Raw genomic sequence first — 20,713 nt, forward strand, 5'->3', positions numbered from 1 at the left:
ACATTTTAAAGTTCACCGTGTCTCATGCATTTATCGCGATCAGGTATGTCCTTAGGTATCCACTGCGCGAAGAACCTAACCTCATCTTCAGGACGGCGATAAGCCCCTTCAAATTTAGGACACTTAAATTCTTCTAGATTAAAAAGAGGAATCCTAGGGTCCGACTTTTGAATTAAAACTTTATCTGTAGGTACATTACCCTTTACATAGAGCGCTTCAACCCCAAAAAAGCTGAAATTTTAACAGACTTCCTTCTTAACCTTTTTCAGTGTCCAACCACACTCATTAAGTGCTGTAATAACTCTATCGCAGAGTACCTGTCAGCTTGTGTAATGTGATGTTGTACTCCACAAGCTTTTATCGTGCTCAAAAATATTATAGTTCACTATCCAATGATAACAGTCAATTTCTTCGAGTTCCATAGACAAAAATAAAAATGCACATTCAAATATAACACCACAAGATGATTTTTTTTAAACAGATAAATTCTGTGTCATACAGTCCTATCATCTTGGAAGCTATTAATGTAGTTGTTACTTAGAGAAGTTCTTCATCAAGCTTTTATACCTTCGCTCAAGCTTGAATGGAGTTATGGCTAGGGGGATGAGTCCTAATGCCATTTGAATTCATTGTGGAGAGGAATCATAAGACCCTTAGAATTCATTGTGGGGAGAACTCATAGAACTCTCGGTATCTACTGCATGCAAATGAAGTCTGAAAATTATAATTATTTTTTTTAATTTCTGCTTTGTGTATCCAAGAGGTAAATTCAAGAAAGAGTTTGTTACTTACTTACAATTTTCTCATAATAACAAATCCAACAACGGCTGATGATGAGGAATTTATTCATTCTAATAGATAGATTTTGTCAATGTTATCTGACGTACCCGACAAATGATATCGATAAAGAATTTAAAAAAAGAATTTTTTCATTTTGATACTAAAATTATGTCAGTGTTATCAAACGTATCTGTCAAAAGACAGTGATAAAGAATTTATTCACTCTAATACTTAGATTCCGTTACAGCTATTCCAAGTATCTGTCAATAGATGCTGATAGAGAATTTATTCATTCTTATACTTAGATGTTCTCTATGTTAACCTATCCATCCGACATAGGACGTATGCAAATTCCTTTTCTTACATCTCCGATGTTTTAATAGACATTCCAAACGTTTGATATACTGGCTTACTATGAAAATAATGAAAACATAACAATGTAATGCATAACATATTTTTAATGAAATAATGTCATGTAGAATATTAATACAAAAAATATATTGTTATTATACATTATTAATATCAATGAACAACTTTGGACATTTTGAATTTGTTCCATAAAGTGGTTCATCATGTTCTCTCTTGATACTATAGCTCTTGTCTTCTCTTAGTTCGTAATCAGTAGAATAATCATTATTCCATTTTGAGTCATAAACAATTTTTATAGGTGTGTCATCGACAGGCTCAATATGCTTTTCGTCTTTGGTATTATTTGGTTCATTGACTGTTTGATCAATGGCAGTAACTTTTGCTGGTACTTTGTTATTCATCGATTCGTCTTTATATTCCTTAGTGATATTTTCTGCCAATACCCTTTTTATTTTTCTGGCAACTTCCCTGTCTATTATCACACTATTTTTACACAGGTAACAGTTCCGGCACGTAGACAAGATATGGCTTATGATATTAGTAGAAAAGTAGGCCTTTCTTTTCGTCTTCGCTTTCATTTGAATGCTAATACCCGAAAGCTGACGATATGGTTTAACACTGGGTAACATGTTACCACAAGCACTAGCAAGAAGATGCCCTTCGTCATCAACTATTTTTTTATGTTGGCATTCTCTTTTAGTGCAATCATCTCCGGAGATCTCAATCTCGCATATCCACCATCATAAGAGTTTAATTATTTTGGTACTCCAAAAAAATTTAATTCCATACTGTCATGACAATGCATGCATACGTTTCCGATAGTGCTACCACTTGTACTAATTTCATAGTTTAAATACTTCTCCTTGTCAGCATGCAATGCTACAATAACACTATCATGTGAACATACTTTCTAAAAATGCTGCATCTTCACTCCTTAGAGATATGAGTTGTGTTTATTGTTCCACTGTGTAAAAAATACTGATTTAATACATGCAATAAACTAGGTAGTGCCGATAACCAGACATTGAATACCAGTGGGAAAGCCGCATCGTGTCTTTGAGTAAGCATAGATTACAATTGTTAGAGCCTTAAGCATATTTCATGTCATTTTAAGATACGTGAAAAAAAAGTTGAATAATTTCGAAGTCCAAAAAAAAATTTTGTCCAATAAAAAAAGTGCTACAAACAATTTTTTTCTAATAGTAAAAGTTGCGACTAACATTTCTGTATCACTCTCATTTTGAATTTGGAAAATATTAAATGTGATTTTTTTTTATGTTTTAAGAATGTTACATGTCATTCTAAGAGATGTAAAAAAAAAGTTGAAATATATATGTTAAAAAAATAATAAAAAAGTTTAAAAAAACTTAAAAAAAAACTATGAAAAAATGGTGGGGGGCAAAAAGTCAGAGGGGAGGGGGCGCCCTTCGAGTTGGGGGATAGATGACCTTTGGGGGGTTGAGGTTTCTGGTGGTTAGGGTCGTTGGTGCGTATGATCCTTGATGGTTCGTACTCACATACACCATACTACTTGATTTGCAAGGATTCCTAAGGTTTGTTATGAATTTCATTATTAAAATTCTTTTCTTGCCATCTAGATCTTTCTTAGTATCAACTTTTTAGTATATCATTACGTTAGACCCTATTTTAAATTGACAACACTATTCAAAAACCACTTGTGTATTATACAGAACATGGCGGAGAGGTAAAGCTAGGTCAACTCACAATGTCATTCTATCATCCTTCATCATTTTCATATATTGATGTTGTCTCAAATTTATAACAAATTGGCTGGGTTAACAACCCCTTCGGGGTTACCTTAACTGCTAATCAGTTTAACCCATTTTCTTCTCCATCTTCATATGATTCCAATTCGCAAATGTTATCTAGCTCTGTTTTTTCCCTATTATTCAATTAATATCGTTGATGCAGTCCAATTCGCGAATGTTATATTTTTTTTGCAATGTATATTTTTTTTGCAATGTCAATCAATCAATCAATTCTGGGTTTAGCCTACTATTCTTTAATTAGCGACTTTCTTAATTATATAACTCAATGAATATCCATAGATACCCAAAATTAATACAAAACTTACATTTCTTTCCAAAAAAATATTTTGAATACGATTTGGCTGTATCCAATTCGCAAATGTTATCTAGCTCTGTTTTTCCCCTATTATTCAATTAATATCATTGATACAGTTCAATTCGCGAATGTTATATCCTTTTTTTTGCAAATTGAGTTGGCTTTAGCAGCAATATATTCCTAACAAACTTGCCTTAACTAAAGGCAATTGTTCAATAATCAATTTAAGCCTTTTTTCTCCACCATCATATTGTCAACCTTGTATATGCTATTCAACGCTATTTTTTCCCCTATCATGAAATTAGTAACGTTCTTATAGTCCAATTCGCAAATGTTATATTCTTTTTTTTTGCAAATTGAGTTAGCTTTTAACATCATATGTCCTACTATTCTTTAATTAGCAACTTCCTTAATTATATAACTCAATGAATATCCATAGATACCCAAAATTAATACATAACTTAAATTTCTTTCCAAGAAAATATTTTGAATACGATTTGGCTATATAAACTGTTATGATGGTTCAAGATAAAAAAAAAACACCTTATGATGAAAGTGTCTCAAAAACCCGTCTGATTGCGTTATACAATCACAATTATACTTTCAAAACGTGTTTGGTCACTTTATAGGTATATAATATAAAAGGATTGGTCGCTTTTTCCAATGTGTTCGTCAAACTAGACTCTATATTCTTGTGTAATTCACATTCCCTATGGCCTTACTACTGTCGATGGTATCACTGTCTCAGCATCACTATCACTTGCATCACTATCTAGCCCAACCGGGATCATTTGGGAGCCTAGTACTAAGAGGTATGCTAAGATTTTTAACTGGGATCAAGTTACTCTAAACCTCAATCACAGCCTTTCCATCGTACCTGAATATTCGGCCTTGGATAAACAGCTTGTCACCTCGTAACTTTGCATCACGACCGTCGTTCTGTGCAAGATTCATAATTTCCTTTAAGTGTTTACGGGCCTTCCTTTGTTTAGCCTTGTAATCTGGGGCCATAAAAAACTTTTTCCACAAAATTAGTTTTTCAAAGAAAAGTAAAGAACTCCACTAAACAAAAAATGAGCAAAAATAAAATCAAACAATCTACCAAGCGTGAAACAACCACAAATCAGCATCGATAAATAAATGAAACCCAAAACGAACAGAAATTACAATAAATAACCGAGTCAAACTCAAAACGAGCAGAAATTAACATAAGTTGGGCTCAAAACCCCTATGCCTTCCCAAGGCCAGAACAAAATTTGCAATTTACTGAAAAAAAATATAAATGTTTTTACTTTATATAACTTTTGATAAAGTTATGATAAAGATTTTATTTTAATAAATAAAATAATGTTAACATTTTGATTACTAAATATCAGTATATGTATATTAAACTGATAATGCACATTCATTTGTATTTTTTCAGTAAAGTGCAAATTTTGTTCTGGCCTTGGGAAGGCATAAGGGTTTTCAGATTTTCCCGCTTCTTTTTAATTTCTTCATTTGTCTTAGAATTGCTAGATAGATGTCTACTAATACTATTTATCTGTACTTGTAAGGCAGCAATGCTACCCGAAAGTCCTGGAATTGCATTAACTTTCTGCGAAAGCGCTGGTAATAAATCCAATTTGAAATTAATCTCTCGCAAAAACTGGGCATTTTGCATTTTCTCGGCCTCTAGTGTTTGGTTTGTTATTTTCACACTTTGGATCCTACCGATGTACAAATGTAGTCCTCAATTTGATCTATTATCGTTACCAAGCAATAAGTTATTTTTCTTGTCTTCAATCACAATTTTGGCACAAAGCCACACACAGGTAAAAATTGGTTACACAAGCTGTCCAGATTTAATCCTGTATTTTATCCGATTGAATTGCTCTTAACTCTCTGAACCCTGAATCAATACAGAGTGTAACCAGGACTTTGAGGATGTACAAACATTCAAGGTTGGGTTTCAAACCAGGTACCCCCCCCCCACTTCTTTGTTTGATGCTAAAATCTTATTGGGTTATTATCTCCGCTCTAACATTGCATTATGCAGACACATCAAATTTCTCGACTGACTTTGAACTCCTCCAAGGATCACGCTACCTAAATTGGCTTAAGCTATTTCTAAATATATTTTTATTTGGGCCCTTCTATAGACGTGGAAATTTTTTTTTGTGTTTAAAACATCATGGCATTTATTATAAGCAGGCCAGAAATAGGATCAGATCTTCCAAGGTTTGCACTGGCCAGGGTACCAATTGAAGGGGGGGAATGGCCCTTGGGGTTTGAAAAATACATTCAGCTTTATATCTTTGTTTAAAAAACTCAATTTTGAAAAAGTGTAGAAAGTTTTTCTTGTGTGAATCAGGGTATGAGGGATATTCATTTTCTTGGGGGGGGGAGGGATATGCCGGACATCATTTTTCGCCTATAATTTCCTTCAGCGAGTATAGCTTGGTGCCCTGGTACTATTTGATCGCGCTAGGTAAAGCTATATTGCATTGTTTTTAGTTTCTTTTTTTTTCAGAGACAAATCTGAGTTTTCTGTCATCAATTTCTTAAACTATTTGGTATTACTTTCCAAATTGTTTTTGGCCAATTTCATCAAACTGAGTGCAATAGAACTAGCAGGAAATATCTAGTACAGCACTTTGTAGCATCATATTGCATTAATAAAACATTTTATTAGACGCCAAGAAAGAAGAATATGATACCTTTAATGCCACATTTATTTTAAAGAGACAGATAAATAATTTTTAATGCAATCAAAACGAATTTCATCGTAATACTGGAATATAAATTATTATTATTATCTATAAGTATAGATACACATATCTATATACAGAATTATACATTATTATTATACATTATATAAATATAAATATTATATTATTATATATTATACAAATAAGCGATTACATAGCTTAATAATTAAAATTAAATTAATAAATAGAAGACAAAAGGGCATTGGCAGTATGAGTTAGTTCAGATTTGGTAAAGAGTGATGCGTCCCTCATACATAATTAGCTGACCTACTCATATATAACTGATGGTCACATATAATCAAAAACAGCTTATATGATCGCAAATTAGAAGCTTCAATGCCGTTTTCAAGGATTGAAACTAATTGAACGCCAGCGTGACATCCCTAAATTGTCCTGTGCCCCTTCCTCTCCTCCCAAGCCGTACCAAAAATGTCATAAGATCCAAAATGTAAGGTACAATTAAACTTCAACTTGCCAAAAGGTCCAAAAGCATCTTGGGGGGCATCATGATAAATGCAGCCCCAGTGGTAAGACCAAAAAGTATGTAAATAGCCATACATAAAATGGATACTTTATGGATGTATTTTAATACTCAAGATAAATATTCTGAAACGCTTTTATATTAAGAAGAATTAATAGCAAAACTAATCATTTTTTCTTGCTACCCAGAAAAAATAAAATATTCCATTGATTAAAAATATAAGTTTGGGATGGCCATGACATATTTAGAAACTAGCGACTTTTTAACCGACTTTTTAATGTCATCAAACAGTTCGTGGTAATAAACTGTAAGTAAGGAGCAAATCGGCCCAATAGTAACAGGAACTCTAAAAAAAGGAATTTCGCTAACAATTAATACGTCTAAATAATTGGCTTTTTATGCAGAATCCAAATAAATAAAGTTTATTAAGTTTAATGTTACCCATCAAAAGTTAGGAGCCTTAGAAAATATGCCTGATCGTCAACAAGTGGGGGAAACATCCCAAAAAGTAAACGATCTTAATGAAAATCCCATCACTAGATTCAGCGTATCAGAAGAGCTCAAATGTAGAAGTTGCTAACTCCTATCTTCAGATATGTGGGATTTTGCATATTTTTTTTTTTTTTTTTTTTTTGCTAGAAAAAAGAACCCGGAAGCGTTTTTTTTCCCAAGGGTAATAGTGTCAAACCAGTGGTCCTAGAAGATCAGGAGAGGGCTCATTCACCCGGAGCTTAAAATTTCTAGTTCCCCTTTTCAGAGCTCAAAAAGATTGTGCGAGGAAAAGTGGCGGTTTCTGCCATTTTGTGGCACCAAACTATGATTTTGTCCCAAAGAGGGCCAAGTTGCCATGGATTGATAATTTTGAGATAGTCAATCGAGTTATAAGCATCAAAAAAGCATTTATTGAGCTTTCTAGTAGCAGAAGAAGTAATACCGTATGGTGACGCAATCGTTCCTGAAAAGTCACGTATACAAGATAAATAATCAATAGCCTATAGACATTTATCTTAATGCTCGATTTAATTAAGTTGATTTTTTTCATTTTAAATGTAGGGAGAATTTTCCACGCAGGAATTGTCCATGAGAAATTTCCCAGGGGAAGGGGATTTCCAGAGTTTTCCCGGAATTCGTATATTTCCCGGACAATTCCAGGGAGGATTTGTACGGGCGAAATTCCGAAGGGGGATTTTTGCAAAGGAGGTGGGCAATTTCCTGCAGAGAGAATTTTACACGGGACGGAGTTTTCCGGAATTCACATACAGAATTATTTTTTATTTGTCTTACTTTCTCTTTGGCTGCTCAATTATATACATAGGAGAATTGTCCAGGGGAGTTGTCTGGATGAATTTTTTTGGGGGGAATTTTCAACGGAGAGGGGACTTTCGGTGGAGAGGAATTTCCCGTGCGTGAGGGTGATTTTAAAAACAAGATTTTCCAAATGAAAGTAAGGAGCAACATTAAAACTTAAAACAAACAGAAATTATTTCGTATTTGAGGGGGGCTGCCCCCTCCTAAACTCCTCGCTCATTAGGCAAAAGTTTTTTAGGGCTCTAAAGAAGCTTCAACAGCCCTTGCGGTTGAGCACTCGCTCTTAAAGAATTGAGACAAAAGTAAAACTTTAGCGTTCAGAGCGAGCGGTTGCTCTTAAAGAATTGAGACAAAAGTAAAACTTTAGCGTTCAGAGCGAGCGGTTGAGGAGGGGGTAGCCCCCCTCAAATACGAAATAATTTCTGTTCATTTTAAGTTTTAATGTTGCTCCTTACTTTCATTTGAAAAAAGTTTTTTTTTTCAGTTTAATTAGTAGACTGAATAACTTTTTTTATGTTATGAGTATGTCATTTAACGACATTCTTATGTCATCAGCATCATAAGTAATGAAACGACTTTTTATGTCATTACTGCGCCACGCTGTCACTGTCAGACTTTAAAAAGAAACTTCTCCCATGTTAGTTTATTGGGACTTTTTAGTGTATTGAGAAATTAAAGAATTTTTTTTACTTCTTTTTTTCATGTTTTTATATTATTCTTTTTAGTCTAAAATAAATTTCATATTCAATTTTCACCCTTCCTACTAACAATTCTCAGTGTCATTTCCTGTCAGCGGATATTTGATCTTTGAAGATTCTACATTGGAACTGAAAGCACAAAGTTAAATTAAAGCGTTTGAAAATGGAAAGCACCTTACACCTCATGGAAATCCTGGTAATTCAAGGATTTGCAATGTCACTCCTCCAAGAATATCCCCTCCTCACCTCAAGCCCCCATAAAGGCTAGAATGTCTTTGGTTTTATTGAAAACAGCATACTTTTTATCAATGTTTTTTTTTTTTATCACATTATTTTAGAAAATGAAATAGCCTACTAATCAAGTCTCCAGGAAGCGACACTCACAAAACAACATATAATTCCTTAAACAAATAAATTTGTGACAACAAATTTAATTTTACTATTTTAAAAGGATTCATATTTCGTCACTAATTTTTCCCTTTAATTATATTTCATTCAAAGTATAGAGCAAAATAGCTTAATAAAACTTCTTAAACATCAACTGGCAATTTTTGAAGCATTTTGTTTGGTTTTCAATGCGTCTGTAACTGCCAGTTTCCAGATATATGACCTTTGACCCGTTATACATCCACACTCCAAAACTATTATACCATAATGCAAAAATACCCTTCCAAATATAAACAATAAACCAAGAGGATTTTAAACAGCTCCCAAAAATAGTAATATTAATGTTACTAACATTAATAATGAAAAATATTATAAATAAAAATACTTTCTATTACCGATTTGGATCTTTTGCAGAAGGAATAAATAGCTGGCATTCTCTTTTAAAAAATACGGCTTCTAACGACTTGAGGCTGACGTCAACCTGAAAAATATATATCAATAAATTAATAATTATGGATATACCTAAGAGCTCGGTCAAGAGGGGGAGGTGGAGGTCATATGCTATTCTAGCCACCAGCACGACTTTGTATACAACAAATTGCTGACCGATTGATTTGGGATTTGGAAAAATTTCTACAGACTATACGGTATAATTATTTAAAATATTATGTTATAAAATTCTACTGTCTTGGTGGGGGCGAATTTCCGCTCTTTTGAGATCTTTACACCAATAGGCGAAGAATCTCATTTAAAATAGTCACACTTATTCCAATAACATATAAAAACAATCACACTCTGTTAGAGATAAACATTTTGTTGTAACAAGCGATTCGTAAGGTGCAACTTATACTATTAGTATCCAAGTATTATAAAAAAAATTAAATAGCAACATCTACATAAAAAGAATTTGCTTTTGTGTTAATCCTAAAAATCCAAAAAGTGTTAAGTTTGAACATACCATCAATAAGTTATTAGTAAAAGGACATTCAAATAATGTTAGAATAAGGAGGAAGACAGCCCCAAAATAGGGTTGGGCAATTTCGAAGAAATACTACCCAAATCAGCATATTTGAGAACCTTATACTGGAGATTTCACAGAAACAAAAGGGGTTAGTTTTTTGCATTGAACCTGATTCTTGCATTGAACCTGTGATCATAAAATATCAGGGGACGATATTATTTTAAAGTTCTAGTGCTATATTACCGATTGATGGCATCGCAACAAAGTTCCAGTCTTGGCCAATTTATCCTGAAAAAAAAAACAATCTTGACCCAAAATTGGCGAACTACTTTTGAGAGAAACTCCTAAAACAACTAATCGGTCATGAACTATCATAAGGATTGTTAGTTAGCCTTCCAGATAGAAGAGATACTGGCATGCAGTGACTTTTTTTCCCTAAACATGAACGAAGTCTACAAAAATAAACTGTTATTACAAATCGCTTATGCAGGAGGCTGTGTATTTTCAGCAACACGCTGCCAAAATTGGACGGACTGAACGTAGATGGAACTGCACTGGGGCAACATTGACATCCTTCACATTATGCTCCTGCGAGTATCAGGTCTTGCTAATACCTACCCACAAATAGGGACCTACAAATACTAATTCAGTTACCGCCCAGCAACTGGCTGTCGTGCCCGTGGGGTGGGGTATTTTACAGGATGCGCTGCCAAGATTGGATGGACTGACAATAGACAGCATTATACTAAATGACAAAGGAATTCCTGATACTAATAAGCATTGGCTGGAAAATCGAAGGGGAGACTGAGGTACCGTCCAGTAGGCTCCATTGAAGCTCTCCCCAATATTAACCCCTGGTAAGTATCATATTGACTCTCTGCTATATACAAGATGCTATAAACTGGATGGTATGTAGGAAAATATTCATTGAAAAAAGAAAATTGTAAGTCGATGAAAGATATTGATATCATAGACACTCCATCCCCAGAAGACATGACACTGAACCATTAATTACTGCTTAGCATCTAAGTCAATGGTTACGGAATGTACAGCTTCACAAACCCCCTCCCCCCAGGTGATGGGACTGTAGAGACCCACGAGGAGCCGGAAAAGGCTTTCAAAATCATACCGGGGCAGCAATGCCCCAGGACATAAGAAGCACCAACCATGGCAAAAGAAGACTCCTTGCGAAGCAGTCCAGTGTGGAAGAAAGAAGTTCTCTTTCTAGTACCAGTTCTGTGGATTAAGCACTGCTTGCTGCTGATGGGTGACAAGTGGTGGATGGAACTCTCCTCTGTTTAGAGAGATTAATTAAAAAAAAAACTTTCCGAAAAATAAGTTTTTCAAAGAAAAGTAAAGGCCATTTTAAACTAGCTCAGCAGATACAAATAGCTTTTAAAATTCAAACTCAAAACGACCAGAAATTACTTCTAAAGAATATATGAAACCCAAAACGAACAGAAATTAAATAAACAATCACAGCAAAAACATACAACAAGTAATAATATAAATGAATAAATAGATCTTAAAGCGACTAATGCTTAGATTGAATTTGATTATCAAGCTTAAAACAAACAAAAAAATATTTTCCTATTGAAGTACAAATGAAACTTAAAACGAACAGAAATTAAATAAACAATCAATGCAAACAAACATGCAACAAACTGAAAACCAATTTTCTGACAAATATTTTCTTTTGTACTTAATATTGAAAATAAACATTAAAATTATAGTAACATTTTGAAGTGATGAACTTTCAGCAATTAATATCATTATACATCAAATATTCAGTTTAATTTATTAGCTCTTTTTAAAGTTGTTAAAGACGAATATAGTTTCACTACAAACAAGTGTTTGGATACTGCCTCCTTTCCTAACTGTAAATAAAAACCAAAAGCCTACTGCGTCATTGGCGCTTAACTAAAAACGGATTATATTACAAATATTTTCTTTTCCAGTTCTTACAGTATTGAAAATAAAAATATAATTACAGCGAAATAATTTCTTGGACTGATGGATCTTTTAATAATTAATATTATTATACATCAAATATTCAATTTGATGTTGTTTATACTTTCCAAGACTGTTAAAGACGCAAATAGTTTTCAGTAAAGCGCCAATGACGCAGTAGGTTTTAGACTTTTACAGGGAGAGAAGGAGGTCATACCCGAACTCTTGTTTGTGGTGATTTTTGTTCGTTTCAAGCTTGATGTGCATATTCAATTTAAGTTTCATTCGTTTTAAGATTCAGTTACTAATTTACATTAATATCTATTGTATGTTTGTTTGCATTGATTGTTTATTTAATTTCTGTTTGTTTTAAGTTTCATTTATGCTTCAATGGGAATTTTTTTTTTTCGTTTTAAGCTTGATATCCATATTCAATCTAAGCATTACTCGCTTTAAGATCTATTTATTTATTTATATTATTACTTGTTGTATGTTTTTGCTATGATTGTTTATTTAATTTCAGTTCGTTTTGAGTTTCATTTATTCTTTAATAGTAATTTCTGGTCGTTTTGAGTTAGTATTTTAACATGTATTTGTATATGCTGAGCTTAGGCTAATTTTTGAATGGCTTTTACTTTTCTTTGAAAAACTTATTTTTCGGAAAGTTTTTTTTTAATTAATTTTTGTTCGTTTTTGATTGCAAAAAATTTTAAGTTTTTAAAAATTTATCATTTCAAAATCAAACTTAAAAAAAAAATTCAAATATTCATCAAAGTAACAAAACTGATATCAAAGTAACAATATCAAAGTAAAAAATTGGTTTGTGTCAACCTCGGAGTTTTTATTATCTGATGTTAGAACTATTTTTAACAAAATGGCTATCTCAAAATTGTTATCGGATGGGTTTGGGAAAAAAGGGGGTGGAGAGACTAGATTAAGCTTCGGTATCTTTTGAATCTTTAAAAGTGAACTAGAACTTTCTATTTTCAATCAAATGCGCCTTCTCTGAAGTTTATACGATTATCACTTCTATAAGAACCATATATATCCCCAGATTATAACTTACAACGCCTATCCCTGGGCCATGGGGGGTTGTGTCAACCCTGGAGTTTTAGTATCTGATGGTTGAACAATTTTTAACAAAATGGTCACTTGAAATTTTTATCGGATGGGTTTATCCATCTAATATGCCGAACGGCGTGGGGGGCGTGAGAGGATAGTTGCCCTGTGATCTTTTTTCACTCTGAGAAAATGAACTACAACTTTTTATTTCCGTTCATAGGAACCCTCTTTGAAGTTTATACGAGCATACCTTCCATAAGAACCAGAGATGCCCCCAGAGCCATGCTTACAACGCCTGCCCCGGCCCTGGGGGGGTCGACACAGGAGTTTTTCTTATCTGATCTTTGAACTATTTTTAACGAAATGACCCTACGTAAAGGAGTATTTGTAATATGATCTTTGAACTATTTTTAACAAAATGGCTACCTCAAATTTTTTATCAGATGTATTTGGGGGAAAAGGCTTGGGTGGACAGTTAACCTCTGATCACTTTTGACTCTTAAAAAGGGCACTAGAACTTTCGATTTCTAATCGAATGAAGTTTATACGACGACCTCTTCAATATGAAATGCCTCTGGGAAAAAAAGTAAATAGAGTGTGGGGAGAGGCTAGCTGCCCTCCGATCTTTTTTTACTCTTAAAAAGTGAATTACAACTATCAATTTCCAATCAAATGAGGCCTCTAGGAATTTCATATGAGCATCTCTTCAATAACAACCATATATGCCCCCAGGGCATAACAACAACGCCTACCCCCGGGCCCTGGGGGGGCTGCGTCGACACCGGAGTTTTTGTTATCTGAACTTTGAACTATTTATAACAAAATGTATATCTCAAATTTTTATCTGATGCATTTAGGGCGTGCAGGAGGGAGGGGACTAGTTGCCCCCGATCTCTTTTGACTCTTAAAAAGTGAACAAGAACTTTCAATTCCCAGTCAAATGAACCCTCTCCCAAGTTTATACGAGCGTCCCTTTCATAAGAACCATATACGCCCCCAAGACAACACTTACAACGCCTATCCCCCGGGCTCTGGGGGGGGCGTTTTTGTTATCTAATTTTTTAACAAATTACAAAATACTGGCTATCTCAAAATTTGTAGTAGACGGGTTTGGGGAAAAAAGAGCAAGGAAGGGCTAGTTTAACTCTCTTGACTCTTAAAAAGTGAATTACAACTATCAATTTCCAATCAAATGAGCCCTCTAGGAATTTTATACGAGCATCCCTTTCATAAGAACCATACATGCCCTTAGGGCATAACTTAGAACGCCTTCCCCTGTGTCCTGGGGGGTTGCATTGACACTGGAGTTTTTCTTATCCGACCTTTGAACTATTTTTTTAACAAGATGTCTATCTCAAAATTTTCCTCACATGGGTTTTGAAAAAAAGGCGGGGGGGGGGGGGGGGGCTAGCTTCCCTCATATCTCTTTTGAATATTAAAAAGTGAGCTCGAACTTTCAATATCCAATAAAATGAACCCTCTCTAAAGTTTATACGAGAATCCCTTTCATACGAACAATATATGCCCCCGGGCATAACTTACAACGCCTGCCCCCGGGTCCTGGGGGGTTGTGACGACACCTGAGCTTTTGTTATTTGACTTTTGAGAAATTTTTAACTTAATGGGTATCTCAAAATTTTTATTGGATACATTTGGGGAAAGGGGGGCGAGGGGGGGGGCTAGTTGCCCTCCAATCTTTTTTGACTCTAAAAAACTTAACTAGAACTTTTAATTTCCAATCAAATGAGCCATCTCTGAATTTATTCGAGCATCCCTTCAATAAGAACCGTATATTCCCCCAGAGCATAACTTACAACACCTGCCCTCGGGCCCTGGGGCTGTGTTGACCCCTAAGTTTTCGTTATATGGGCTTTGAACTATTTAAAAAAAAACTATTTCAAAGTTCTTATCGTATGGGTTTCAGGTATAAAGGGCGTGGAGGGGCAGGCTAGGTGCCCTCCAATCTCTTTTGACTCTTAAAAAGTGAACTAGAACTTTCAATTTCCAATCAAATGATCCCTCTTTGAAGTTAATACGAGCATCCTTCCATAACACCCATATATGCCCACAGGTCATAACTTACAACGCCTGCCCCCGGGCCCTGGTGGGTTATGTCGACACCGGAATTTTTGTTATATGATCTTTGAACTATTTCTAACAAAATGTCTATTTTAAAATTTCTATTGGATTCATTCGGGGGGGGGGGAGGGTGGGGGAGCTGGTTACCCTCCGATATCTTTTGACGCTTAAAAAATCAACTAGAACTTTCAATTTCCTATCAAATTAGCCCTCTTTGAAGTTTATACGAGCATTCCTTCCATAAAAACCATATATGCCTCAAGGTCATAACTTATAACCCTTGCCCCTGAAGACTGTGGGGGGAATGTCCTGCTAATATATATAATTTCCAGAAATTTCAACTACGTTGAACAAAATGGATATATCAAAATTTTGATTGGATGTGTTTGGGGAAATGGTGGGAGTGGAAGGGGTGTCAGTTGCCTTAGAATCACTTTCGACTATTAAAAAAGGAACTAGCCATTTAAATTTCTAATCGAATGAGCCCTTTCTGAAGTTTTTACGACAACGTTGTCTATTCAAAACCTTATATTCCCCCAGGGCACAACTCAAAGCCTTTGCCCTGAGGACTGTGGGGGAGTTGTTATCTTTAAAGACCTAATTTCCCGAACTTAAAACTACGTTGAATAAAATGGCTGTCTCAAAATTTTGATTGGATGTGTTTGGGGTAAAGGTGGGCATGAGAGGGGGGGTTAGTTACCCTCAAATCACTTTCGACTGTTAAAAAGGGCACTAGCCGTTTGAATTTCCAATCAAATGGGTCTTTTTCAAGTTTCTACGACAACCCCTTCTATAAAAACCTTATATGCCCCCAAGGTATTGCTTAAAACCCTTGCCTTCAGGGTTTTGGTGGAATGTCCTCTTCAAAAACATATGTTCTATCTGGAAATCAACTACTCTGAACAAAATGGCTATCTCAAAATTTTGATTGGGTGTGTTTGGGGGAATGATGGGCGTGGGGGGGGGGGGGCTAGCTGCCCTCCAATCACTTTCGACTATTAAAAAGGGCACTAGCCCTTTGAATTTCCAATCAAATGAGTCATTTTTGAAGTTTCTACGACAACACATTCTACAAAAACCTTATATGCCCCCAGAGCATAACTTAAAACCCTTGCCCTGAGGGTTGTGGGGGAGCGTCCTCCTCAAAAACATATTTGCTATCTGGAAATCAACTACGTTGAACAAAATGGCTATTTCAAAATTTTGATTGGATGTGTTTGGGGAAATGATGGGTGTAGGGGGGGGGGGCGAGTTGCCCTCCAATCACTTTCGACTATTAAAAAGGGCACAAGAACTCTCGATTTCCAGTCGAATGAACCCCCTTTGAAGTTTCTACGACGACCCCTTCCATATGAAGTGCCTCGGGGGAAAATAAATAATAAAACATTGGAGCCGTATGGCCTTTACTATAGGCAACGCTATAGCGTTTCCTCTGATGATTGTCGCCTGCCCAATGCTGCTCTGAAGCTGGCGAGTGGGGCTCTCCGGAAGAAAAGAGTAAACAATGGTAGACACCTTAAGATTTCTGAGGGAGGCTTGTCCACAAAGGAGAAAAACGAGAAAGGCAAGCCCAACCTCGAAATACCGCACCCACGGGAGGAGGAACCAATAGTTTAGTAGACTGGGCTTGATGATGGTCCTCAAGTTCTAGGCAGGTAGACTAATGATGCAAAAAAAGAAGAGAGCCTAGATTACCCGACAAAAACAAACTTTTCAGAGACTTCTAAGCTCATCCCAACCAGGATGACAATGAATCCTGGGGAAGGCTCGAAAGAAAAGACATACAGAGTAATATACAAGCTTTGGATGATCAAATCTTAGGCAGAACCAACTTTAAACTTTGCAGGTGGACTCAATCAATGTCCAGTGCTAGAATAAGAAAAAAACCACTTCAGTGAAGGAGGTGACAAACGGTGTCGGGTTGAGATATCTGGCTATGGCACCAGGAGATGTACCACCAAAAAAAAAATTTCTGTGGAGGATCCTTTAATGTGACCCACCATAAAGGCAAGTGGGCCTAATGGTTGTCTGCAGTGGGTGCGTTAGAGAGGGAAAAGATTAATATAAACAGGTTTTAAGGGAGATGTGGGATATACTCAAATGGCCATTGACGTGGGCCAGGTAGAAGAAATCGAGAATCGTAATTTCTGACTCCAATAGGGATGAAGGTATACATGCTTCTCAAACCATTGTAAAAAAAAGGAGTCGTCAAATGCAAATGAAGGTATGATTTTGCCCTTCACCGAGATAGGTGAAGTCAAACCTTCATAAAAATCGCAAGTTCGCTTAATACCAGCACATGAGTCACAGTGGTTAAAATGCTTGCAGATGCTTGTGCATCATTGACAGGCACTCCCATATCTTAAGTAAAATATTTCAATCATCAAGTATTTTGACCACATTTACAAGATATCATAGGCAATTCTCTAGCGCTGCCTACGTAAAGGCCATACGGCTCCAATGTTTGTTTTGTTTTTCCCAGAGGCACTTCATATGGAAGGGGTCGTCGTATAAACTTCAAAGGAGGCTCATTCGATTGGAAATCGAGAGTTCTAGTGCCCTTTTTAAGGGTCAAAAATGATTGGAAGGCAACTAACACCCCTTCCACGCCCCCCATTTCCCCAAACACATCCAATCAAAATTTTGAGATAGCCATTTTGTCCTAAGTAGTTGATTTCCAACTAGAAGTTATGTTTTTGAGGAGGATACTCTCCCCCAGCCCTGAGGGCAAGGGTTGTAAGTTATGCCCTGGGGGTATAAGCTTTATAGAAAGCTTTGTCATAGAAACTTCAAAAAGGGCTCATTCGGATGGAAATTCAAAGGGCTAATGCCGTTTTTAATAGTCAAAAGTAATTGGAGGGCAACTAACCCCCCTCTCACGCCCACCTTTCCCCCAACACATCCAATCAAAATTTTGAGATAGCCATTTTGTTCAACGTAGTTGAAATTTTTATGAATTAGGTCTTTGAGGAGACAACCCCCCACAGGCCTCAGGGCAAGGGTTGTAAGTTATGCCCTGGGGGCATATAAAGTTTTTTATAGAAAGCGTGGTCGTAGAAACTTAAAAAACGGCTCATTCGATTGGAATTTTAAATGGCCAGTGCCCTTTTAACAGTCAAAAGTAATTGGAAGGCAACTAACACCCCTTCCACGCCCACCGTTTCCCCATACACATCCAATCTAAATTTTGATATAGCCATTTTGTTCAGCGTAGTTTAAATTTATGGAAATTATATTTTTGAGCAGGACACTCCCCCCACAGTCTTCAGGGCAAAGTTTATAAGTTATACCCTGGAGGCATATATGGTTCTTATATAAGGATTGCTCTTATAAACTTCAGAGAGGGCTCATTTGATTGGAAATTGGAAGTTCTAGTACACTTTTTAACACCAAAAGATATCGGAGGGTAACCAGCCCCCCCCCACGCCCTTTTTTCCCAAATGCATCCGATAACACTTTTGAGATAGCTTTTTTGCTAAAAATAATTCAAAGATCATATAAAAAAAATGCGGTGTCGACACAACCCCCAGGGACCGGGGCCAGGCGCTGTAAGTTATGCCCTGTGGGTATATATGGTTCTTATGGAAGGGATGCTCGTATAAACTTCAAAGAGGGCACATTTGGTTGGAAACTGAAAGTACTAGTTCACTTTTTAGAGTCAAAAGAGATTGGAGGGCACCTACCCCCCCCCTCCTTCCACACCCTTTTTTCTCAAACCCATCTGATAAGAACTTTGAGATAGCCATTTTTTTTTAAATAGTTCAAAGACCATAAAACGAAAACTCGGGGTCGACGCATCCCCCCTGGGTTGGCCAGGCGTTGTAAGTTATGCCCTGGGTGAATATATGGTTCTTATGGAAGGGATGCTCGTAAAAACTTCAGAGAGGAGTCATTTGATTGGAAATTGAAAGTTCTAGTTCAGTTTTTGAGAGTCAAAAGAGAGTGGAGGGCAACTAGCCCCTCCCCAACCCCCACGCCCCTTTTTCCCACATACATCTGATAAAATATTTGAGATAGCGATTAAGTTAAAAATAGTTCAAAAGTCAGATAGAAAAATTCTGGTGTCGACACCCCCCCCCCAAGGCCCGGGGTTATAAGTTATGCCCTGGGACATATATGGTTCTTATGAAAGGGATGCTCGTATAAACTTCAGAGACGGCTCGTTTGACTGGAAAGTGAAAGTTAGAGTTCACTTTTTAATAGTCAAAAGAGATCCAAGAGCAACTGGCCCCCCCCCCACGCTTTCTTTTTCCAAACCCATCTGATGAAAATTTTTAGATAGACATTTTGTTTAAAAAAAAATAGTTCAAAGGTTGGATAAGAAAAATTCCGGTGTCAATACAACCCTCCACGGCCCAGGGGAAGCTGTTCTAAGTTATGCCCTAAAGGCATGTATGGTTTTTATGAAAGGGATGTTCGTATAAACTTCATAGAGGGTCCATTTGATTGGAAATTCAAAGTTCTAGTTCAGACACAAACCCATTTTTTTACTTTGATATTGTTACTTTGATACCAGTTTTGATACTTTGATGAACATTTGATTTTTTTTTTAAGTTTGATTTTGAAGTAAGGAACTTTTAAAAACTTGAAACTTTTTGCAATCAAAAACGAACAAAAATTAATTAAAAAGACTTTCCGAAAAAAAAGTTTTTCAATGAAAAGTAAAGGCCATTTTAAACTTAAGCTCAACATATACAAATACCTGTTAAAATTCAAAATAAAAACGACCGGAAATTACTATTAAAGAATAAATGAAACCCAAAACGAACAGAAATTAAATAAGCAATCAATGCAAACATTATTTTCGAATTAGAAATATAGCTTCTATGACAGAAGGAGCTAGATTTGAGTGATTTTTTTGTCAAAATGGATTTTGGCGGAACCTGTAGCCAGGGGCGTCCCGAGACTCATTTCATTGGGGGGGGGGGGCGATCTTCGTAAATTTTACCCAATATATACCAGATTTAGGTCGAATTTTCTGCAGAAATCAAGAATTTTGCTAAATTTCAGGCAATTTTGCAAAATTTTTGCTGAAATTTTCGCCTTTGGCGAAAGTTTTACCGAAGGCCAAAAACGTTGGAGGGGCGGCGCACCCCTCCCCCCTCCTCGGGATACCCCTGCCTGTAGCATGTCTGAGTGGTCTTTTATGTCAGAAGATAATGCGTAAAATTAATTGATTCAATTCCTTCCCACATTCTTTCTTTTCAAGCTTTTTTCAAGATGTTTCTCAAATATTGTGTTTACTACTGATGGCACTTTGAGACATGTCACTTTAATTGTACTATCACCTAAGACTTGTTGAGAAAACTAACTTGGTTTGTTGAAGAGGATTTTGGTTAATTTAGACAATCTAGGTACTCTGTAGTGTAGACCAAAAACCAAGTCTCTTTTTCTCCTTATTCTTTGCAATTAATATTTTTATTTCATTATTTTATTCACCATTTTGTTGTTTTTTTTCTGAGACTTTCTTCTTTGTTATCCTCTTTCGAAGATTCAGTACAAAGCTTTGGCACATCAATTGATGTGCTATTTTACTTATTTTTAGACATGTAACTTCAATCTTACTATTTCTTAAATCTTGTAGAAAAGACCGCTTTGGTTTGTTGAAGAAGACTTCTGGGCAACTGAGACAATCTGAGTACTCTGTAATATATATATCGAGGGTCAATTTTCAAACTATACCTTCATAATACATTCCCTCTTTAGAATTCCTTTATGTACTTCGTTCTATTTTATTCTCTTTCCATTTTTTTTTAATCCCGCCTCCTCTCCTCTCAGTGGCACTAATTTTTCACAACAAAAC

General features: G+C 35.9%; 1 protein-coding gene across 1 annotated transcript in view; it reads right to left on the reverse strand.

The window, feature by feature from the left end:
• LOC148944624 (transient receptor potential cation channel trpm-like) overlaps positions 1-20,713 on the reverse strand; it is a 51,771-nt gene that overhangs the window by 20,386 nt on the left and 10,672 nt on the right. Inside the window, exon 3 of the mRNA XM_089099973.1 lies at positions 9,254-9,339. Coding sequence (XP_088956099.1) covers positions 9,254-9,339 — 86 coding nt within the window. The remainder of the gene's footprint in view (positions 1-9,253; positions 9,340-20,713) is intronic.

Source organism: Artemia sp. Qi Xiang Cuo, chromosome 14, assembly GCF_049724085.1.
Source record: "Artemia sp. Qi Xiang Cuo chromosome 14, ASM4972408v1, whole genome shotgun sequence".
NCBI lineage: Eukaryota > Metazoa > Arthropoda > Branchiopoda > Anostraca > Artemiidae > Artemia > Artemia sp. Qi Xiang Cuo.